The sequence below is a fragment of the Piliocolobus tephrosceles genome, chromosome 15, assembly GCF_002776525.5.
Source record: "Piliocolobus tephrosceles isolate RC106 chromosome 15, ASM277652v3, whole genome shotgun sequence".
NCBI classification, from domain to species: Eukaryota; Metazoa; Chordata; class Mammalia; order Primates; family Cercopithecidae; genus Piliocolobus; species Piliocolobus tephrosceles.
In genome coordinates, this window is record NC_045448.1 from 36968592 (window position 1) to 36993970 (window position 25379).

A 25379-nucleotide genomic window follows, 5' to 3' on the forward strand; every position below is an offset into this window, starting at 1 on the left:
TAAAACTGTTTCTTTTTTGTAAAAAAGTTGATAGTTTCTAGTCAATGATCCATGTTCCAAATCTTTCCCTAATTCACATTATACCAAACTTTTTTTTTTTTTTGAGACGGATTCTAGCTCTGTCACCCAGGCTGGAGTGCAGTGGCACAATTTCGGCTCACTGCAACCTCCACCTCCCAGGTTCAAGCGATTCTCCTGCCTCAGCCTCCAGAGTAGCTCGGACTACAGGTGCATGCCACCACATCCGGCCAATTTTTTGTATTTTTAGTAGAGACGGGGTTTCACCATGTTAGCCAGGAAGGTCTCCATCTCCCGAATTCATGATCCGCCCGCCTCGGCCTCCCAAAGTGCTGGGATTACAGGCATAAGTCACCACGCCTGGCCACAAAAACATTTTTTAAAAAGTCAATATAGGCCGGGCGCGGTGGCTCAAGCCTGTAATTCCAGCACTTTGGGAGGCCGAGACGGACGGATCACGAGGTCAGGAGATCAAGACCATCCTGGCTAACACAGTGAAACCCCATCTCTACTAAAAAAAAAATACAAAAAATTAGCAGGGCGTGGTGGCAGGCGCCTGTAGTCCCAGCTACTCGGGAGGCTGAGGCAGGAGAATGGCGTGAACCCGGGAGGCGGAGCTTGCAGTGAGCTGAGATCCAGCCACTGCACTCCAGCCTGGGCCACAGAGTGAGACTCCCTCTCAAAAAAAAAAAAAAAAAAAAGTCAATATAAATAAATTCCTTAACTAGGAAGGGTAAGTTTTAGTAAAACAAACCTTTACTAATAACTACCTGAATTTCAACTATCAATATTCACTTCCTGCTAAAAATATACAAAATTAAATCGAAATGTCAATGTTTTTATTCAGTCTGAAAACAAAAGACATCACAAAGTAAATACTATAAAATGCTAGATATATGTAAAAATATTCAAAATAAATTAAATCATTTAACCACTAAGTATATTAAATCTCAAGAACCTACAAATTCCTACCTTTATTACAAAAAAAAGACCCAGTGAATATAATCTAATTTTTCTTGACAACTTGGGAACATATATATTATTTTTATATATTTTATAAATATATATATAATCACTGAACTATGTTCTACAAAAATTCAATGTCCTTTGACAGAGAAAGTACTGAGTGGCAGTTGGGAAATTCCTACTCCTGGTTCTCTCACAAATATATGCAACCTTATTATAGTTACTTAACTTTTCTGAGCAACCTCAGTTCCCTCAACTACAAATTAAAGAGTTTAACATTCTGTGATGATATGGAACTAAAGATGACATGTGGAAAATTGAGGTAAGTACTGATCCCAATATAATAAGTATTTTTTAAAAATATTTATATTTATTTATTTGCATTCTGCTTATTTGTCTCCTTTTCATGGGACACGAAGGGTATGCAGTTAAAGTAACGTCTTCCAAGGCAGTATTACTTTGGCTAATTTTTAAAAAATTAATTATTAAATCAAAAACAAAATAACCATCTTCTAAAACATTTCCCCTCATCCTGTAGAATGATCATCCTCTCCTCTACAGTTACCAGTGTACTCTATTTTTTTTTTTTTTTTGTGACAGACTCTTAATCTGTCACCCAGGCTGGAATAAAGTGGTGTGATCTGGGCTCACTGCAACCTCCGCCTCCCAGATTCAAGTGATTCTCCTGCCTCAGCCTCCTAAGTAGCTGGGATTACAGGCATGTGCCACCACACCTGGCTAATTTTTGTATTTTAGCAGAGACGGGTTTCACCATGTTGGCCAGGCTGGTCTCAAACTCCTGACCTCAGGTGATCCGCCTACCTCGGCCTCTCAAAGCGCTGGGATTACAGGCATGATCTACTGCATCCAGCCAGTTACCAGTGTATTCTGATCAGCCAAAGTGTGTGATCTATTTTTTTTACCTGCATTATTAGCCAAGAAATTTGGACTTCAATGTTAAATTTGGCCACCTGTTAATTTGGACACAATTTTAACATCATTAACAACATATACTGTGATAGGTATTGGAGATAATTGTTTTTAAAGGTACAGAGGAAGTTGCTAAAGAGATGAGATTCTCTGTGCTGTTGACTGCTATATCCCCAATTCCTAGAACAGTTACTGGCATGTAGTAGAGCTCAACAAATATTTGTTAAATTGACTGAACAGATTCATAAGAAGCTAGTAAAAAACAGTATAAAGTAGCACACCCTAAGTGCCAAATGACAAAACAAGTACTAAAAAAGAAACATCACTAAAAGCTGAGGGTATCCAAAAATCTTAGTGTTGGAAATGGGACTTGAGCTAAATTTGAATAAAGAATATATAAATCTACAAGGTGGTAAAAGGACATTCCAGAATAAACCTTTTGAGCAATGACAGAAAAAGCAGGTATGATTTATGTACAAAGCAAGATAACACTATTTTGGTTTAGAAAGAGTACAGTCATGTGTTGAACAACAACATTTCAGTCAATGATGAACCACATATACATGATGGTAGTCCCATAACCATAACCATAAGGTTATACCTTCTCTACGTTTAGGGCCTGGATATGTTTAGATACGCAAATATTCATCATTGTGTTACATCTGCCTACAGTATTCCATATAGTAACATGCTATACAGGTTTGCAGGCTAGGAGCAATAGGCTATGCCATATAGCCTAGGTATGTAGCAGGCTATACCATTTAGGGTTGTGTAAGTACACTCTACGATGTTTACACAAAAATGAAATTGTCTCATTATGTATTTCTCAGAACATACCCCTGTTGTTAAGTAATTCATGACTGTGCTCTAATATGTAGGAAATATAAACAGTCTAATCATGGAGAGATTTAAAACCTATAACAGGCAAAAATAAAAAATAAAAAGAATGTGTTGAACAAATCAATTTTTAGAAGCTTGGGAGGCAATACTATGTAAACTACTTTGGTCAAGGGAGAATCCAGAAGTGAAATCTTCGGGAAGACTTCCACTTCAGTCACCCCGTTATGAGGTGATGAGGTAACCATGGAAGAAGTAGTATTAGGAATTAAATGATCAAACATGGATTTTAAACTACATATTTTACAACATGGCTAGAAGAGTGACTATAAGAAAGTGAAAGGTTGAGTGAAAGCTGAGGCTAGGTTTCTAGAAAGGGTAAACTGGGGGCTAGATCTAAGGAAAAGGGCCAACTAGGTTTGGGAAAAGGATTTTAGAAAGGATGATTGAGTTTCAAGTTATAGTAGGTCATCCAGATGAAGACATTAGCAAAAACTGGACATGTAAACTTTTAACTGCAAAAAAGTATCAAGACTAATTAGAGAGATAATTTTGTAAATTATCCAAAGAAAAGTAATTAGGTAGAGTGGGAGGACGTCAAAGAGTAACTGCTGAAAAAAATATGTAATTTGGTAATCAATTATCTGAATAGAGGATCAGAAGCGAGAACACAAGAGATTGAGAAATGAGTAATCAAAAACAGAAAAAGAAAGACAGCAAAGGAACAGAGAGAAAGATGAGACTAGTAAAAAACTGAAGGTAGTAAATGTGGTTGTTCAGAGAAATTCAGAGAAGGAGAATGAGGGATACGATGGCAGTACTAACAGATAAGGGAGCTGAGAAAGGGGTTTCTTTTGTTGTTACTGGTCAGTTGGGTTTTTTTTTTTTTTTTTTTTTTTTGAGACTGAGTATCACTCTATCACCCAGGCTGGAGTGCAGTGGCACAATCTTGGCTCACTACAACCTCCATCTCTCAAGTTCAAGTGATTCACCTGCCTCAGCCTCCTGAGTAGCTGGGATTACAGGCCCACGCCACCACACCCAGCTAATGTTTGTATTTTTAGTAGAGATGAGGTTTCAACGTGTTGGCCAGGCTGGTCTCGAACTCCTGACCTCAGGTGATCTGCCTGCCTTGGCCTCCCAAAGTGCTAGGATTACAGGAGTGGTTTTGAATTAGGGAAAACTAAAATGGCATGGCAAAGTGGAGAAGACCATTGGCATAATGGACTCAAGTCTGTCCAAGGTTAAGAATTACTGCTTGATTATATGTTCCATGTGAGCTGAGACCATATCTGCCTCTTCTCTATGGTATCCCCAGTGCCTAGGAGAATGCCAGATTTCAGGAAGTGTCTAATGCCCCAACCAAAAACCTTGATGAAAAAGCATAGAATTTTTTAAATTCCACAATGACACATTTTATATGAAGCTTTGGCAACTCTGGAACTTGCGTATTTTAGCCTCTTTGTGTTTGTTCTCACTTACTTGGCTAGCTATAAGCATCTGAAAAGCTAAATCTAAGTTTTTTGAGAGGAAGCAGACTCAAGATAAGATTACAGGGTTTCAGTCTAAGTTCCAGATAATTGAGGCATTTATATTATTTATTTTAAAAAGCAGAGTTCGAAAAATTTAAGTATCGTAAGACATTGGTAATGTAACATATAAACAAAATCAGAAAAGGAGAATGCAAAGTAATGATAACCAGATATTTAAAATAAGATTTATCTACAAGGAAAAAATATTCAATTAGTTCTCAATTTAGAAGGAATAAGACACTTGTAAAAAATGTGAGGGCATAGGCTTTAGAAAAGGAAAAAACTGTTACAGGGCCCTGCTGATAAAAACTTTTTAGGATGTTATGCCAAAGACATTTCCTGGCAGTCAGTGATTAACACACAAGAGGGGTGGAAGGAGACAACACTATACTCATAACTACCAAAACCCAAGCGCAATTTGCTACAACTAGCATCAAGTAGCAATTATGAAGCCTGTGGCATCCCTGAAATGACCTCTCTCAAAATGATTTGGTATGGCCCAGGCAATGCTTTATACAATAAAATGCAGACACTATTTGCACTAAAAAGCTCTTTCCAGTGGAAGTCATAAGGCAGAACTAGCAAGCAGCAAAAGGGACAGACACACTGCTCCCCTAAAACCAATATATACTGTACATTCACTAAATTTGTAGCAAACATGGTAAATATCAAAGATGTCTGAAAAGCAGGTACTGCCCTTAAGGACAGGATTTAGCTGACAGACAAGATATACATATATAGACACGTTAATACATATTGAGTAACAGTGTAACCTAATATATGATTCATTCATTTAAGAACCACTTGTTAGGCAGCTACTATGTGCCAGTCACTCTACTGGCCTTAGAGAAATAAAAACGCCCTTAGGTGACTCAGAGTCTACTATGAAACAAATATACCAAGTATGAGATAGGACAGGGGTTCCCAACCCCTGGGCCACTGACCGATATGGGTCCATAGCCTGTTAGGAACTGGGTGGCACAGCAGGAGGTGAGCAGCAGGCAAGCCAGCATTACCGCCTGAGCTCCGCCTCCTATAAGATCAGAGGCAACATTAGATTCTCACAGGAGCGTGGACCCTACTGTGAACTGCCTGTGCAAAGGATCTAGGTTATGCGGCACTCCTTCCAAGATTCTAACATCTGACGATGTAAGGTGGAACAATTTCATCCCAAAAATACACACACATACACACACACAATTGTGGCTTATTCAAGAATGACAATACAAAACTTGAAATAGCATTCTAATTTTAAGAAACAAAAATGTGAAGGGTGGGTAGGCCTGTCTTACACTGGGAAAGGACTATACATCTATATACTGTTAACCTAAAACAAATTGTTTAAGATACTATTTTGACATCTTTTCCAATTAACTGATCAACCACCAGTCTGGATGGTGCTGGATAACAATGCTTCTGCTTTATAATACAAGCTGTCAGGGAAGCACGAAGCTTCCTTGTGCCTGGAAGTCAGACAGGTTCCCCAGAATTAATGGAATATTGAAAGATGATTAGAAATTTACTAGGCAAACAAGGGGGAAAGAAAACATTCCAGCCCTGCACAGTGACCCTGAAGCATGAGAGAAAAAAAAAAGCCAAAATATCTCCTCCTACTTACCATGCCCAGACCCATCACTGAGCTCTTTTCTACAGCAAATTATTTAACCTTTCTTCCCAAATTTCTCACCTATCCATTTGGGAATGATTAATATCTACCACACACAGTTTTACAAAGATTAAAATAGACTGTAGATGTAAAGCACTTAAAACTGTACCTGGCACACAGAAAATGTCAATAAATGAAATTATTATTAATGTTGGCAGATGAAGAACAGAAAGAAGAAACAACAGATAAAGTACTGGATTGAATTACTAGGGCCATGGATACCTTCTCCCCGGATGACTCTACTTTTCAAGTTCAGCAAGTGCACCGACCCAGATCACAGGCTCCTCCCTGGTCCCTCCTTTCAGCTTTACACCAATCCACATTCCTCAGCAGGTTTTGGTTGTGCCTATAAATTAAGCTGTTTTGCTCACTGGTTAACCTTCTCATTTAGGAAGTTCAAACAAAAAAACAACAAATCCCAGATCTGGGCTGTAATTTTCCATTAGGTGAAACTGGTATCACCATTGTGGAATCTGACATGGTGTTTATTTCTCCTAACTAGATATACTGGTATTGGATCTGATTTCTCTCACATTTAAATGAATGCTAACGAAACCTGTGTGTTCAGTAATGAAACATTCCCCCGGCCCTTTCCTTGAATCTTTCTGGTGGTGATGCATATTTGCCACACCCAAAATACCTATTTCACCCAACCTTATTCAATACTTCCCCAGTTCACCTTAATTCCAGGGTTCCTATTCCCTTATTTTTCTGTCCATCTCATCTACAAAACAAAATACCTACTGCTTCTGTCTTCTGCCACACTGCTTCCAGTCAATTCTATAATAAATTTTCCTTCTTACATATCAATGTTTTATAATATTCCATTATCTTATTCAGATAAGGTACTTTTTTTTTTTGAGACGGCGTCTTGCTCTGTCACCCAGGCTGGAGTGCAGTGGCACAATCTCAGCTAACTGCAAGCTCCACCTTCCGGGTTCACACCATTATCCTGACTCAGCCTCCCAAGTAGCTGGGACTACAGGCGCCCGCCACCATGCCCAGCTAATTTTTTGTATTTTTAGTAGAAACGGGGTTTCACGTGTTAGCCAGGATGGTCTCAATCTCCTGACCTCATGATCCGCCTGCCTCGGCCTCCCAAAGTGCTGGGATTACAGGCGTGAGCCACCGTGCCCGGCCAAGGTACTTTATTTTTAACAAAAAACAGCATTAAGTCTACCGGAGTGATCTTATTTTGTCAAATAACTTTCTGCATAAGAGCAAATACACAGCTGACATATTGCTGCGAGAAGTCAGGGACCCCAAAGGGAGGGACCGGCTGAAGCCGCAGCAGAAGAACATAAATTGTGAAGATTTCATGGATATTTATTAGTTCCCCAAATTAATACTTTCATAATTTCTTACACCTGTCTTTACTGCAATCTCTGAACATAAATTGTGAAGATTTCATGGACACTTATCACTTCCCCAATCAATACCCTTGTGATTTCCTATGCCTGTCTTGTCTTTAATCTCTTAATCTCGTCATCTTCTTCGTAAACTAAGGAAGATGAATGTAGCCTCAGGACCCTGTGAAGATTGTATCAGCTGCACAAATTGTAGAGCATGTGTGTTTGAACAATATGAAATCTGGGCATCTTGAAAAAAGAACAGGATAACAGCGATGTTCAGGGAACAAGAGAGGTAACTTTGAACTGGCTGCTTCCAAAAGCAAATAGGAGAAATATCGCTGAATTCTTTTTCTCAGCAAGGAACATCCCTGAGAAAGAGAATGTGCCCTGAAGGTAGGCTTATAGATGGCCCCTTTAAGACGTGCCATCTTTTATGGTGGAAGCCAAAGGGATGAAATAAGCCCCGGTCTCCTGTAGCGCTCCCGCCTAATAAATTTTGGACAGACTGGTTGTCTGCTCTCAAACCCTGTTTCCTGATAAGATGTTATCAACGATAGTACCTGCGGAAACTTCATTAGCAATTTTAATTTCGCCTCATCCGGTGGTCCTGTGATCTCGCCCTGCCTCCATTTGCCTTGTGATATCTTATTACCTTGTGAAGTATGTGATCTCTGTAACCCACACCCTATTCATGCACTCCCTCTCCTTTTGAAAATAGCTAATAAAAACTTGCTGGTTTTACGGCTTGGGGAACGTCACGGATCCTGCCGACATGTGATGTCTCCCCTGGACACCCAGCTTTAAATTTCTCTCTCTTGTGCTCTTTCCATTTATTTCTCAAACCAGCCGAGACACTTAGGAAATAGAAAAGAACCCACGTTAAACATCGGGAGCAGGTTCTCCCAATAACATACTATTCTGTTCTACCATAGCATATGTAAAACAGCCTAAAAATAGACTAATAACCAGATGTAATGGGTCAAGACTGTAATCCCAGCTACTCTGGAGGCTGACGCAGGAGGATCAACTGAGCCAGGAGTGTGAGGCTGCAGTGAACTATCAGTATGCCTATGAACAGTTACTGTACTCCAGTCTGGGCAGCATAGCAACAGAGACCCAGTCTCTTTAAAATAAAAATTAAAAACAAACTAAAAATCAAATTTTTAGGTTCATCAAATAACATAAAATTAAAAATGACTTAAAAAATCAAATCAGGACGGGCGCGGTGGCTCAAGCCTGTAATCCCAGCACTTTGGGAGGCCGAGACGGGAGGATCATGAGGTCAGGAGATCGAGACCATCCTGGCTAACACGGTGAAACCCCGTCTCTACTAAAAATACAAAAAACTAGCCGGGCGAGGTGGCGGGCGCCTGTAGTCCCAGCTACTCTGGAGGCTGAGGCAGGAGAATGGCGTAAAACCCGGGAGGCGGAGCTTGCAGTGAGCTGAGATCTGGCCACTGCACTCCAGCCCAGGAGGCACAGCAAGACACAAAAAGAAAACACACACACAAAAAAAAAAAAAAAAAAACAAAAAAAAAAAACACAAAAAAAAAAAAAAAAAAAAATCAAATCAAAGTGCCCGATCTTTTATGTATCAAAGATCACAATATTTGACATATGATCAATAAACACAAACTATATTAAAATGTATATACAGAAATGTATATCCAAGCTACCCTTGGAGCAAGCTAAAAAAGCTCCAAATTTGGCTGGGCGTGGTGGCTCACGCCTGTAATCCCAGCACTTTGGGAGGCTGAGGCAGATGGATCACTTGAGGTCAGGAGTTCAAGACCAGCCTGGCCAACATGGTGAAACCTTCCTACCACGTCTCTACTAAAAATAGAAAAAATTAATTAGGTGTGGTGATGGGCACCTGTAATCCCAGCTACTTGGGAGGCTGAGGCAGAATTGCTTGAACCCAGTAGGCAGAGGTTGCAGTGAGTCGAGATTGCGCCATTGCATTCCAGCCTGGACGACAGAGTAAGACCCTGTCTCAACCAGAAAAAAAAAAAAAAAAAAGAGCTCCAAATTTGTAGATTTTTTAAGATGAAGTAAGGATTTTATTTCAGTAAACCCTACACAAAAATAAAATTATTTAAAGAAATGAGAGAACTACATTTTTTTTTTTTTTTTTGGAGACAGAGTTTCACTCTTGTTGCCCAAGCTAGAGTGCAATGGCTTGATCTCGGCTCACTGCAACCTCTGCCTCCTGCGTTCAAGCGATCCTCCCTGCCTCAGCCTCCCGAATAACTGGGATTGCAGGCACGCACCATGATGTCCAGCTAATTTTTTGTATTTTTAGTAGAAACGGGGTTTCACCATGTTAGCTGGGCTGGTCTCAAATTCCTGACTTCAGGTGGTCCGCCCGCCTTGGCCTCCCAAAGTGGTGGGATTAAAGGCATAAGCCACCGTGCCCGGCCTAACAACACTGTTAAACACTTCTGAGAAACACAAATTGTTAGACTTTTCTGAACCCCTTACTATACTATTTCACTAAATTATTTTACTTGAAAAAAAACTTCAAATAATAAGTGATAAGAATTTAAATTATGACAGCTATTCAAACCATACTTAATCATCTAAGTATTAAAATTCACTTGGCTCCTTCAGGTCAGAAGCAGCTACACAGAGTGAAGGACCAACAAAAGGAGAGGATATGGTACAGGGAGCAACGCCCCGGCCTGGCTACTAGGACTCCTGGGTTCTAAACTAAGACTAAACCAATTCACAGAGTGACCTGAGAAAAGTCACTTCCTTTCTCTAGCCCTAACTGATGAAACAGGGGATGAGATTACTTAAATTCTAAGGTCCCACTGAGGTAAAATATTCTTAGTCTAATGAAGAAAGAAAATCGAGGGAGGAGGGCAGTGCACATGTGTGCATATGCGCATGTGTATGCGTGTGTATCCCTGCCAGCCCTAGGATTCTACAAGTGCTGAAATGAAAAATAAAGGTAAGACATCCTTGCAGAGTTAAAAACAGGTTAATGTATGCAGTTTCTCCTCTGCCTCTGCTCTTTCCACCCCTCTCCTCCCTTCTTCTGTCTGTTCTCCCCTTCTAACCCCTTCCTCAGTTTCTCTCTTGCCTCGAGCTTCTCTCCTGAACTCCAAATCTGCCTTGATTACTACGTCCAGTCCTTAATGTCTACAAGCTATCACCACTTTACTTTTGCCATCTCTAGCCTGTTCCCTACTTCCAACACACAATTCATTGTCCTCAAACCACTACAGATTGAGTACCTCTTATATGAAATGCTTGGGACCAGAAGTATTTTGGATTTCAGATTTTGGAATATTTGCATATACCTAATGAGGTATCCTGGGGCCCAAGTCTAAACACAAAATTCATTTATGTTTCATATATACCCTATACACACAGTTTAAAGGTAATTTTATTTTTCCCTACAGGATACTAAATTCTGTTGTGCACCTGCTTTTTGACTGCAACCTACCACACGAGGTCAGGTATGGATTTTTCCACTTATGACATCATGTCAACACTCAAAAAGTTTTAGATTTGGAAGCATTTTGAATTTAGGGTTTTTGGATTAGGGATGCTCAACCCGTACTTAGAGGACAAAGGGAATGTAAGTACTACTATGATAAATGGATCACTGAAACTGGTTCTTGGCTTCTACGGACTTATATAAATAATAAATCTAATGCCTTCTGTCCATAGAAATCTCAACCAACAAAAAAGCAAACCACTTATTGGATACCCATCATATATCACATATTTTACATAGTTTATCTTTTTTAAACCTTACAGTGATCCTGCTTAGTAGGGAAATTATCACCCACATTTTACAAAAATGAGGCCTAGAAAAATTGTAAACTGAAAGTGATAGAGATGTCTGACTCTGACACCCATACTTTCCACTATCCAATTTATGATGGTCAATGGACTGTTCTGTCAAATTGGCCACCAAGGCAAGAAACTCCAGAGGTCCAAGGACAACTTTATTTCTAATGGCCCAGAATTGAAACCTGGATGCTACGTACATTAGTAAATCAAAAGTATAGCTGACATCAGGGAGACAGCAGGCTGGCAAAGGGGAATCTATCCAGATTATCTGAACTTTCAAACACCTTTTAAAGACTGCATAGCAAAGGGTTTTGTTTGTTTTAAACTCTGCTTCAGTTACCAAGACTTTGGAGAAAAACTGTAGGTCTCCCTTCAAAAAAAAGTAGATTTTTTTTTTTTTTTTAACCATTCAAAAAAACGTAGATTTAGAAATAAAGTTCAGGACTAAATAGGTACATGTCTTGATAAAGAAGTGCTGACAATATTATTTCTCCCCAAAAAATTCGTAGGGCCATTCTTATTTGTCAGATTTTGAAAGTAAAATAAGAGAATTCAGTTTCCAGTTACGGTGCCCGACAGCAATTCTTCCACTGAACACAGCCAAAAATTCTGGACAAAATATTTTCACAATTTTCTTAAAAGCAACACAAAAATAGCAAGGAATTATCTGGCCAAAATAAAAGGGAAAATGGGAACCCAGTGAGGTAAGGGAACAAAAAGCCATTTTTGCCCTTAGGATATTGGACAATCAGAACAAACAGCCAGGACCCAAGGAGCAAAAATCAAACAGCCCACTCCTCCAGAGTGTACAGTCTAATAGGTGATATACCTCACATTTAGCTAGGACCCTAAAGGGCTTATGTCTTCAAAGCAAAGATGAAACAGAAGTATATTGGCCCTCAAATGTATTCACAACCAAAACTCACATCGGCTAGGTGGCCCAAACATCTAAAGTAATGCATTTACTTTAAAGTGATTCTGGGCCGGGCGCAGTGGCTCACGTCTGTAATCCCAGCATTTTGGGAGGCCGAGGCAGGCAGATCACTTGAGGCCTGGCAAGACCAGCCTGGCAAACATGGTAAAACCTCGTCTCTACTAAAAATACAAAAATTAGACAGGTGTGGTGGTGCACACCTATAATTCCAGCCACTCTGGAGGCTGAGGCATGAGAATCGCTTGAACCTGGAAGGCAGAGGTTGCAGTGAGCCAAGATCAAACCACTGCACTCCAGCCTGGGTGCAAACTCCAGACTGTCTCAAAAAAACAAGAAAAATAAAGTGGTTCTAGACTGGTAATAACTCTAGACATCCACCAGAAGCAAATGCAAAAAAAAAAAAAAAACCTTTCTGAAGAAGATACCTTTATTTGAGACCTCAGATTAGTCTTACAGTTTTTCTTTTTCTTCTTTTTGAGATGAGATGAAGTCTCTGTCACCCAGGCTGGATTGCAGGGGTGCAATCTTGGCTCACTGCAACCTCTGCCTCCTGGGTTCAGGTAATTATCCTGCCTCAGCCTCCTGAGTAGCTGGGATTACAGGTACCCACCACCACCCCCAGCTAATTTTTATATTTTTAGTAGAGACAGGGTTTCACCACATTGGCCAAGCTGGTCTCGAACTCTGGACCACAGGTGATCCGTCTGCCTCAGCCTCCCAAAGTGCTGGTATTACAGGCATGACCCACTGTGCCTGTCCAGTCTCACAGTTTTTCAAGGACAGTAGACAGCACACGAAGATAAACTAAGGATTCAAGGGAACAAGTCATCATGAGCAAGAACCAGCAGAAACAACAGACCACACAAAGGCACCTCTAAGACCTCAGATAAAAGAAGTGCAGAGACACTAAAAAATAACTACTTACTACATTTAAAGAATTAAAGATGACACTGAAAACATCTGCAGAGAACAGAACAATATTTTTTTAAGAAATGACTGAGCAGATTTGAAAAGAAACCAAAATGAACTTCAACAATAACCAAAACTAAAAATTCAGTGGATGGTTTTAAGAAATTAGACTCAACTGAAAAGAAAACTAATGGACTGGAAGATAAGTCATTTACAGACTGGAAAATAAGTCAGAATAAATTATCAAGAATAAAGTATGGAAAGATAAAAAGTTGGAAAATACAGCGCAGATAACGGAGAAACCATAAGATCATGTAATCAAAAACCCAAAAGGAGAAGAAAGGAAAATGCAATCAAGGACAAACCTAACAAGACAGCAAGTGAGAAATGTGCAGAACTAATGAGAAGTCAATCCACAAATTCAAGGAGTCTAATGAAGTCCCAAACAAAATAAAAAGAAATCTAGGCTGGGTGTGGTGGCTCACGCCTGTAATCCCAACACTTGGGAGGCTGAGGCGGACAGATCACGAGGTCAGGAGACCGAGACGATCCTGGCTGACACAGTGAAACCCCATCTCTACTAAAAATACAAAAAATTAGCTGGGCGTGGTGGTGCACGCCTGTAATCCCAGCTACTCAGAAGGCTGAGGCAGGAGAATCGCTTGAATCTGGGAGGTGGTGGTTGAAGTGAGCCGAGATCGTGCCACTGCACTCCAGCCTGGGCAACACAGCTAGATTCTACCTTAAAAAAAAAGAAATCTATACTGTGACACATCATAATGAAACTACAGAACACCAAAGACAGAGAAAATCTCAAATAAAACCAATAAAATAAGCTGGAAAGCAGTAAAACACAGTAACATCTTTATGTCTGTTATTAAAATAAATAAATAAATCATCATCAATGTGGCTCTGCTTACCTCAGAAGGTTGTACAGATTAAATGATACAGTGTATCTAAAAGGGCTTTAAAGAAAACTGTAAAGAGTGCTGGCTGTGGCAGTACATATACTCAAATTGGAACAATACAGATGATTAGCCTGGCCCCTAGACAAAAAATATGAAAAAATAAAACTAAAGGTATCTGGAGATGTAAGTGACAGCTTGTACAAAACCTATTTCATTCTTGGTCATTCAGCCTCTCTCTGAACCTCACTTTACCTAATTGACCTGATTATTTCCAAAGTTCATTCCAGCTCAAAGATTACTCTGTCAGTACATCTCAGTCAGAAGGAGGTGATTCAAATTATAATATTCTACTGCCTAAAAATAAAATGCTAGCTATCATCAGAAAGAACAATGGAAAAAGAAATTATATCCCAAATTCTATAAAAAGCCAACCATATATGGAATAGTAATAGAAGTGTTGAAATCACCAAACTTTTTTTTTTTTTTTTTTTTGAGACGGAGTCTCGCTCTGTCGCCCAAGCTGGAGTGCAGTGGCCAGATCTCAGCTCACTGCAAGCTCCACCTCGGGTTCACGCCATTCTCCTGCCTCGGCCTCCCGAGTAGCTGGGACTACAGGCGCCCGCCACCTCGCCCAGCTAGTTTTTTTTGTATTTTTTAGTAGAGACGGGGTTTCACCATGTTAGCCAGGATGGTCTCGATCTCTTGATCCGCCCGCCTCGGCCTCCCAAAGTGCTGGGATTACAGGCTTGAGCCACCGCGCCCGGCCCAAACTTTTATAGATATGTAAAAACAGAAAAAACAACTAAAGCAGTGGTTCTCAACCCTTGCTGCATACTGGGGAACTCAAAAAATACTACTGTTAGGGGACCTCATTCCTAAGATTTTGATTTAATTGATCTGGGGTACAATCCAGGGCATTGGTATTTTTAAGTGTTCCCTCTGATTATTCTAATATTATATCTAAGGTTGAGAAACACTGAACTGAAGAGACATATAATAGGATATGTTTTAAAAGATTAAAGCCTCTATAACCTTTCTAAAATATAAAGATTATGAAATTATTAAGAATATGAGTAGAATGAAAAACGAACCCGCTGACAAAATTATACCATACCACAATGGGGTTCGCCTCCTCCAAATGTAAAGGAAGTGGTTTAAAGGGCCAAATAAAGTATAGGATTCATTTTATAATGTGGTTAGTAAATTTACACAATTTGTTACCCATGACGTAATGCAAAGTTAAGATAAACACATTCAGAAAAGTTTATATGAATTCCAAGGTAACAGATACCTACTAGGTTATTAAGGAAAGCAAATACTCTTGAAGTATATCCTCAATGTTCTGAGGCTGACACTGAAGGCAAGCATTCACTCCCATTAAATATCTTTTAGTCCCAGAACATTATACTGCATGGCCTCAGGATGGCACTTGTATGCTCTAGCCTCAGAAAAATTCATGACTGAAGATTATGCTTTTCTCTGGGGATGAGGAGATAACCGAGAGCAAAAGTTTAGCATCATGCATCTGCAACCATTTATTTATTAAGCACTTACTTTATGTTATGTACCATTCCTCTGCTAAATACTTTAAATTATCTTAATTTAATTCTCACAAGGTAATTTGTTATTCTCATCTTACACATGAGGAAACTAAGGCTCTGAGAGATCAGAATCATGGCAAATATGTATTTTAGGCATAAAATACAATAGTTAGTTTTAAAGCAAGAATTTTAAGCCCAAGTCTCTGCCATACTGCCTTTTGTGATAATTATAAATAATAGTCACAATAGTAAAGACAAACTCATTTTAAGTATGTATGTTTTCCATTAAAAACTCAGTAAATCTTCTCAGCTGTCCCATGAGGCTGCTCATTCTCTCTATATACATATATTTTTGTTTGTTTGTTTGTTTGATTGATTTGTTTTGAGACAGGGCCTCACTCTGGCACCCAGGCTAGAGGGCAGAGGCGCGATCATAACGCACTGCAGCCTTGATCTCCAGGGCTCAAGCAATCCTCGCACCTCAACCTCACAAGTAGCTGGGACCACAGACGCATGCCAAAGCACCCACCCAATTTTCTGAATTTTTTGTAGAGATGGGGCTTCACCATGTTGCCCAGGCAGCACTTATTTTTTTTTTTTTTTCTGAGACAGGGTCTCCTGTTGCCCAGGCTGGAGTGCAGTGGAGTGATCATGACTCACTGTAGCTTCAACCTCCCAGGCCCAAGCAATCCTCCCACCTCAGACTCCCAAGTAGCTGGGACTACAGGTGAACACCATCACACCCAGTTAATTTTAAAAAATTCTTTTTCTGGAGATGGGGTTTTGCCATGTTGCCCTGGCTGGTCTTGAACCCCTAGGCTCAAGTGATCCTCCTGCCTCAGCCTCCCAAAGTACTGGGATTACAGGTTTTGAACCACTGTGCCTGGCCCTCTAAATACTGTTGAGTCATCTCTGACTCCCCTTTTTCTCAAACCCCACATTCTATCCTTTAGCACATCTTGTTGGCTCTACCTTCAAAAATGTATTCAGAATCCTGTATTTTGAATATGTATCAAAATACATATTCACATATCTTATCACTACCACCTTAGTTCATCTTCTGCCTGGATTTATTAAAGTAGCTTCCTAACTAGTCCCCCTGCTGCTTCTACTTATTTTCCCTCTAAGTCTATTCTGAATCCTTACAAGGGGTCCCTTTTAAAGATGGTTTCACTCCTTTGCTTAAAACATTCCGATGGCTGCTCATCTTGCTGAGGTATGAAGCCAAAGTCCTTACAATGGGCAAGACCCTGTCTGACACAAGTTCTTCCATTACTACCTGTTTGACATGACTTCTTTCATTCTCTTCCTCTACTCTAGCCACTTTTACCTCTTTGATTCTCCTTAAATATTCCAAGCATGCTCCCTTCCCCGAGCTGTTCCTTCTGTCTAGAAAGCTCTCTCCTCACCTTAGATATCACCTTTAAAGGTCTTAGCTCAAATGGCATCTTATCAGTGAATCCTTTCTTCCCCATTCCACCCTCTGAAACCCTCATATTTTCCTTCTCAACATTCTATGTATGTATTTATCACTGTCTGCCTGCCTCAACAATTTAAGCCTCATAAGGGCAAGATCTGTATTTTTGTTATTGTATCTCCAGTGTCTAGAACAAGGCCTGGCATGAAGTAGACGCTTGAAAAATATGTGGGGAGTGAAAATACAAATTATTAATGCCAAAACCCAGAAAATACAAATTATTAATGCCAAAACTCCAGCATACAGCCTCCACACTACATGCCCTAAGCTACTCTATCTTGCCACCTTTTCCATACAACTCTAACACTTCCAGGTAAATATCAGGGCCTCTCCTATATCACACACCACACACATATCAAAATCTGGAGCCAACATTTTTTATTTTTTATTTACATGCCTGCTTTCTCATAAGTCAGAGATCTTCAAATACTGAGCCTTAGGTTCTCATGACCTCATAAAGTTCTTTCCTCTTGCTACTATTCTCCCCATTCACTGCTAGCTCTTCTCTCCTTCACCTATTTTTTTTTTTTTTTTTGAGATGGAGTCTTACTCTGTCGCCAGGCTGGAGTGCAGTGGCACGATCTCGGCTTACTGCAACCTCCGCCTCCCAGGTTCAAGTGATTCTCCTGCCTCAGCCTCCAGCACACACCACCACACTCAGCTAATTTTTGTATTTTTAGTAGAGACAAGGTTTCACCATGTTGGCCAGGATGGTCTCTATCTCTTGACCTCGTGATTCACCTGCCTTGGCCTCCCAAAGTGCTTGGATTACAGGTGTGAGCCACCGCGCCCGGCCTCTCCTTCACTATTCTAAAGAAATTAGCCTTCTCCCCAAATGATAAACACTCGATTCTTCTACTAGTTATATCATACTAATAACTAGACTGCATGTTTCTTTGAGGTCATCTAGCACAACACCTCACGTACAGAAATTTTTCTCAAATATTATTAGTATTCCTTCTCCAATTCCTTTCACAAATGTAAAGCTCACTAATAATCTTAATCATTCTTTTTCCCCCCATGAACTGATGCCTAATCTCAACTGGATGTGAGGAGGGGAGCATTACCAAAAATAAAAGAATTTATCAACTAAGGTGGGCAAGAGTGAAATAAATGACAAATAAATAGGTTTTTTGCTAAAACGTGGCTGTTTCCTTACTCCTAAGATCTGAAGGAGGGAGGAAGCGGTAAAGGCAGGCCAGGTAGATGAGAGCTGGGATTGCCTTTCACAACTCTTCCCTGGCAACCTGAAAGAGCAGGACTGACAGGTTCTTGAAGGGGCAAATTTGACTTAATCGTAAAGGTATTTGTGTTGACTCTGGTGTTAATGGCTTAGGAAGAGATTTAAAAATTAAAAGGAAGACACCAACTGATTCATATTTCATCACAATGCATTCAACTATTTTACTTCCTATTGTGTCTCTAAGAAAATTCCAGTAGCAAAAGAAAAATGAAGAAGATTCAAAGAAATGACGGTAAAGAAATAATTTTTTTTCCAATTACACTAATAAGGGGGGACAAAGACCAGAGATTACTGCAAACTCTTCCCCTCAAAATACATCATGCTCATTCTGTTAGGAAAATGATACATTTTTAAAGTTTCTCTGTGGAAGATTAATTTAATTTGAGCACAAAACAAAAGATACTGTTAAAAAAAAGCAGTGTCCTTGGAGGGCACAGTGGCTCACGCCTGTAATCCCGGCACTTTGGGAGGCTGAGGCAGGCAGATCACTGAGGTCAGTAGTTCAAGACCAACCTGGCCAACATTGTGAAACTCCATCTCTATAAAAACACAAAAATTAGCCAGGCATGGTGGCACATGCCTGTGATCCCAGCTACTTGGGAGGCTGAGACAGAAGAATTGCTTAAACCTGGGAGGCGGAGGTTGCAGTGAGCCAAGACTGTGCCACTGCACACCAGCCTGGGCAACAGAGCAAGACCCTCTCTCCAATAAAAGGAAAAAACAAAACAAAACAGGAGTCTCTTTAATATGATAAGCACCCATGGGAAAGCTATCTTAAATTCATAAACATTTGCCACAAACAATTGTGGATGTGTGCATAAAAATTGAAGATCAACTACAGCTGCCGGTAAATTGAAAAGTGAGTGGGGAGGGGAGGATGGGTTGGAATTCTCCAGCTTCTACAGGTAGAAAAGTAAGCATTGTTTTCTGGTGCGGTTTTTTTTTTTTTTTTTTTTTTTTTTACCAAATTAGTGTGACTTATCTTCCATTCCCAAAACTGGAAAATAAATTAAATTTTAAGTAGCTAATACAAAAATCATTCCCCACAAGCGCACAACATTAAACTTTGCCTTTAACATTTCCTTGAAGCCTGAAATCCACACCTTTCTAGAAGGTACTGCTAATAAAGATCAATCTGTAAGTATTCCAATTTGTTGGAAACTACATAGACAAGGTCAAAGAAGACTTGCAAATATCAGATAGACTAGATCGACTAAATACTACAGCAACGTAACAGTAGGGAAGAAAAAGTTGCCAAATAATATAAACATATAACTACAGACTTACAAAGAATCATAAGAACTACCGGCCACTCCCTAACTTCATTCAACTGCTCATTTGTCATCTCTCAGAGGCCTACCCTGACCACCCCATCTAAAATAGCTGCCCCTATCACACTCTATTCCTGAACTCTGACTTGTTTCTTCCTTACAGCAGTTGCCACTATAAGCCATTATATTCTACAGGCGCATTTGCTCGACTGTTTGCCTCTCCACTAAAACATAAACTCCATGAGGGCAGATGCTTAGTCGGTTTTTTAAAATCACAGGGCCTAGACACAGAGCTGGCACTAAATACACAGGTGCTGAATAAATAAATGATAAAACTGAAACCCAGAGAGGTTAAAGGATTTCCTCAAGGTCACAGAGCTAGCAACAAACACAGCCCTTACTATAACCTTGTCTACTATAGACCTGTGTGTTCGCTCTTTCCATAGCCACTTCCACTACACCACAGAGCCTGTTGCAGCACATGATTCTATTTAACAGATTTCTCCTCTTCTTTTTTTTTTAAGTGCCAAAGAAAATACATGTTACCAAAAAAAGTGACACACTGGGTAGCATTTTAAACTCAAGTGTTTCGCCAACTAAAACTATAGTCAAATTTCATAAGTATACAGGCTTGGCCGGAAAACAGAAAGGCACAACTATTCATAGTTCTTTAAGTTCCTTTTGAAATTGGTGTGTATGCCCTGGAAGTTTTAAGAAGAACCACTGAAAACCTATTCACCAATTCTGAATGGCCTGTAAAGTATCAGCCTCACTTTCATTCTTTTCAGAGCCCACAATATCTCCTCCCTGGATGTACTTTATCTTGCAGATTATGCAAGGCAATGTAACTAACTTCAAAGCCCCTTTAGTTCCTTTTAAAGTACAAGAAAATCTCCCAAAACACTGAACATAAAATTAACCCGTGGGAAGTTTCAGATTCTGAGAACAGGAACCACCTCTTAACCATTCTCTCTGACTGCAATCACGTAAGTCCTTCGTTCAAAATGCATTAATTGGAAATACCTAAAAGAAACGTGGGAAGGGGCCGGGGGATCGGAAGAAAGTGGGGAAGAGATATTTACATATATAAAAAAGGGAGCTGATATATGAATAACACTTTTGCCCAACGTCAACTTCTCGTCTCGAGTCAAGGCCTCACTGACACAACTTCTGTTGTCTTCTTGATCACCTTCCTTGAAGAGAGGGGCCAAAGCCGGCACGTTCTGCGGAGACTGTCTCTAGACCTAGGATGGGGCACACCAGGACAGCGGACGATCTGCTCTGCGTCTCTCAAAACTACTGCCAGCCCAATTAGTAAACCGAGAGGGCAGCCCTGAGATGCAGGATGGCCAGAGAGTTGAAATGAGCCTGGGAGTTAAAGAGTGGGATGGTGCGGACGAACAGGCGTGGAGAGGGTAAACAACGCACCAGGAGCGAGAGTGAGAACAGGGTCGAGATGGGGTCAGTGAAAGGCAAAAGGCGAAGAGAAGGGGACTGGGCTCCGGGTGGGATGGGCGGCAGCAAAGGGGGAGGAGACGCGAATAGGCTGGGGGAGGGGGAGAAGGGTCCGGGGCGGGGCGGAAGGGAGCAAAGAGGCGGGATGAAGACGGCCAGGCCGGGAGGGTCTTTACCTGCAGCTCCGCCCGCTCCACCTCCCACTGGGCTCTCTCCACCTCGAAGCGGGCCCACTCGTGCTGCAGGAAGTGCAGGATCCCCGGGAGACTGTACTGGGCTCGGGCCGCCCCCGCCGCGGCCGCCCCGTCGCCGGTCGCGGCAGCCTCCGCCAGAGGCCCGAGCCCCTTGGCACCGCCGGCGCCCGGGTGGTTGTTGCTGAAGAAAACGCCGGGACCCGCCTGCTCGTCCATGGCGGCTGCAGATACCCGGGAAGCTGCCCCGGCGCCCAGCAGCGGAGGCAACAGCGGCGGCAAGCAGCGCCTCCTCCTCCCTCCGCCGCTCCCGCCCACACCCCAGTCAGCAGGGAGCAGCCGCCTGGGCGCGGGGGCCGGCCGAGCCCGTGACGGGCCGGGAAATGGGTCAACTGCGGCGCGCTGGCGGCCCGGGGCTTGCCGGGAAATGTAGTCGCGGGGCGGAGCGCGGACGAGCGCGGCCCGGGCGGCCTGTAGGGCTGCGCCTCAGCTTGGGCGTGGCCTCGGGCCCGCCCCGCCCCGGCTCGCCGCGGAGGGGGCCGGCTGGGCGAGGAGCGCGGGTTTCCTCTGAGGCCAGCTGGGCGCGGGCTGGCAACTCTCCAGCCTTCCTCGCACGCGGAAGTTCGCGGGCGGCGCTCCGTGTTGCATTCACACACACACACACACACACACACGCGGAAGTTATCACGCTAAGATACCAGCCCGAGCTGCACATCTTTTAAGGCTTCCTGGCTGTTCTATGAAGAAACAGGCTCAAAGCGAGCTACCCGGTGCGGGCGCTGGACGGGGGTTCTCCCTCCAGCTGCCCTGCGTGCTCTCGCTTGGGCTCAGTCTTCGGAGTTTCTCTCATCCTAGACGCTCCTCCATTCTGCCAATCTGCAGGTCGCTGTCGCTCCTGCCTTTCTTTTCTGACTGGAGGGGCTCAAACCTGTTGCCTGACCAGTTTTCATTTCTAAGGAACGCCGATCACCTCTCTAAGACAACGCCGCAGCTTTCTACTGCTGCTTCCAAATTGTGATTTGTTGACAGTCCATCTGAAAAAACGGCTCTGTTGAAGTTTCTTTCCCTTTGCAGTCCTCCTGCAGTAAATCCTGTAAAAGTTTTAGCATCCAATAACAGATAATTCTGTTTTTTCTGTCTCATTTTTCCTATCTTACTCCCGCTCATTTTTACTCCACTTAATGGAACAAATATTTTGATTATCAGTTATCTCCCGCGCTGGGAATATTAAGATAAATGACGTCGTTTCTGTAATCAGAGATTGGCATATAATCAAATATCACAAGGCCTTAGTAGCTACACCCCCTTGAAAAAGCAAGTTCCCTTTCTGCTCCCTAGCGCGGTCTTAGATATCCTGGCTCCGCTCCTTTTTCACTTGTCCTGTTCCCAGTTTCACGATTCACCTGCCAACTGGCAACAGCATCCGCCTACCAAAGGTACACCAAAGTCCTTTCCTTTTAAGTGACTCCCTGTAAATATTTTCCTTTTCCGAAGTCTGGTAACATGTCACTATAAATTCACACTACAACAGTGGCAGAAAGGAAGGCCCCTGAAAACAATTTAATAAATGCAAATGAAATTAAGCACTTATTTTGTCACCCTAACAAGTTACCGAATTCTTACGTTTTGTAGGACGTACTTCTGGGCTATCAGACTTGATGGCCATGAAAAAATGTAAAGATCTAGGCTGCTGAGTGACATGTCAGGGAAAGACATCCTGTCCCTGTCCTCTGTCCCCTCCCCCCTTTCGCATGGCTACTTGCGGAAAGGACAGGAAACACGTTGTGTATGCTCTGGTTGCAAATAAAGATGGAGAACTCTCTTCTCTCGGTTAATGTTTCTGCTTTATGAATTCCTTCTTTATTATCATCAAAGATTGATCCAGGCCTGGCCAAATTCCCTGTGCCATAACTTATTTTGGCTGTCGGTGTCCTTTGAGATACAGCCCAGTCTTCTCATTTATAGCTCAAGGAACTAAATTCCAAAAAATTGAGACTTGTCAACAATTAGGCCTTGAGTGAGACGACATATCCGAAAATTCCTTTAAGTCAATTCATAGCAGACCACAAAATGTAATTAAATTTATAGATAATCTGGACTACCACACATATACAAAAACTATTTTAATTCATAGTTCAGCTTTATTACTCACAATACCTCTTTTTGCTTTACGAGAACTCATTTACATTTTGGCCGGGCGCCATGATTCACGCCTGTAATCCCAGCACTTTGGGAGGCCGAGGCGGTAGATCACTGGAGCCCAGGAGTTGTGGGCAGGAGGCAGGAGAATAGGGTCTGGAGGCAGGGAACATAAAGTAGATTCACGCTGACTTCCTAGAACTGAATCAAATGGAAACACTTCAGCTATAACAGGAAATATACTCTCCATTTACATAGGGCGCACACCAAGTAAATGTCGTTGTAACTTTACTTCATCCTCTTTATTTACATAGGGCGTACACCAAGTAACCAATGGAAACCTCTAGAGGGTATTCAAACCCCAGAAAATTCTGTAACGGGACTCTTGAGCCCCTATGCTCGGGCCTGCCCCCACCCTGTGGAGCCTACTTTCATTTTCAACAAATCTCTGTTTTTGTTGCTTCATTCTTTCCTTGCTTTGTTTGTACGTTTTTTCCAATTCTTTGTTCAATATTTCAACAACCTGGACACCCTCCACCGGTAACAGTTGGAGAGCAGCCTGGCCAACAGGGCAAAACCCATCTCTACTAAGAATACAAAAATTAGCCTGGTGTGGTGGCACCTGCCTGTAGTCCCAGCTACTAGGGAGGCTGAGGTATGATAATTGCTTGAACCCGGGAGGCGGAAGTTGCCCTGAGCCGAGATCATGACACTGCACTCCAGCCTAGGCAATACGGCGAGACTGATTCAAAAAAAAAAAAAAAAACTATAGGAGTATGAATACTATACTTTTTGTTGTTTTTTTTGTTTTGTTTTTTTGAGACGGAGTCTCACTCTGTCGCCCAGACTGGAGTGCAGTGGCGCGATCTCGGCTCACTGCAAGCTCCCCCTCCCGGGTTCACGCCATTGGGCCTCAGCCTCCGGAGTAGCTGGGACTACAGGCGCCCGCCACCACGCCCGGCTAATTTTTTTGTATTTTAGTGGAGACGGGGTTTCACCGTGTTAGCCAGGATGGTCTCGATCTCCTGACCTCATGAATCCGCCCGTCTCGGCCTCCCAATGTGCTGGGATTACAGGCGTGAGCCACCGCGCCCGGCCAAATACCATACTTTTAATTGGGTCCGGCGCGGTGGCTCATGCCTATAGTTCTAGCACTTTGGAAGGCTGAAGCGGGTGGATTGCCTTAGCTCAGGAGTTCAAGATCAGCCTGGGCAACACTGCGAAACCCCGTCTCTACTAAAATGCAAACAAAGAAAATTAGCCGGGCGTGGCTAATTAAAAAAAAATTATAGCTTGTGCCTATAATCCCAGCTCAATTCACTCATTGTTTAATATGGGAATAATAGGCACCTAATAAAGTTGCTGTAAAGTTAAATGAAAGAAAAAAAGTAAATCCCCTCTCATAGTGCCTACTATATGGTATATTAGTTCACAAGAGTATCTGAAACAAAATATGTGAAGGAAACAGTCCCTGTTAAATTCTAGGGGCTCAATAATTGTTCTTTCCTTTCCCCTATTCAGAACTTTAAATTAGTTAAAATAATCTTTAAAAAACAAAAACAGGGCCGGGTGCGGTGACTCATGCCTGTAATCCCAGCACTTCGGGAGGCCGTGATTTGTGGGCGAATCACGAGGTCAGGAGTATGAGACCAGGCTGGCCAACATGGTGAAATTCCGTGTCTACTAAAAATACAAAAAATTAGCTGGGCGTAGTGGTGGGCACCTGTAATCCCAGCTACTTGGAAGGCTGAGGCAGGAGAATCACTTGAACCCGGGAGGAGGAGGTTGCGGTGAACCAAGATCCTGCCACTGCACTCCAGACTGGGCGACAGAGGGAGACTCCGCCTTAAAAAAAAAGAAAAAAAAAAAAAAAAACGGGCCAGATGGCGGTGGCTCACGCCTTTGATCCCAGCACTTAGGGAGGCAGAGGTGGGTGGATTACCTGAGGTCAGGAGTTTGAGACCAGCCTGGCCAACATGGTGAAACCCCATCTCTACCAAAAATACACAAAAATTAGCCGGCCATGGTGGTGTGCGCCTGTAGTCCCAGTCACTAAGGAGGCTGAAGCAGGTGAATCTCTTGGAAGCGGGAGGCGGAGGTTGCGGTGAGCCAAGATCGTGCCATTGCACTCCAGCCTGGACAACAACAGCCAAACACCGTTTCCAAAAAAAAAAAAAGGAAACAAAAACAACCCCCCCAAAAAAAC

General features: G+C 42.1%; 1 protein-coding gene across 5 annotated transcripts in view; it reads right to left on the reverse strand.

Annotated features, from left to right (window-relative positions):
- STRN (striatin) overlaps positions 1–21405 on the reverse strand; it is a 131045-nt gene extending 109640 nt beyond the window's left edge. For 4 of the 5 annotated variants that reach the window (XR_002732433.3, XM_023216354.3, XM_023216353.3 and 1 more), the window contains exon 1: positions 21020–21405. Coding sequence is in view for 4 of the 5 variants with exons in the window: in XM_023216354.3 (XP_023072122.2) it covers positions 21020–21253 (234 nt within the window). In the remaining variant the exon portion in view is untranslated. The remainder of the gene's footprint in view (positions 1–21019) is intronic. The other variant, XM_023216351.3, reaches the window with a different exon arrangement.
- Positions 21406–25379: the final 3974 nt, after the last annotated feature.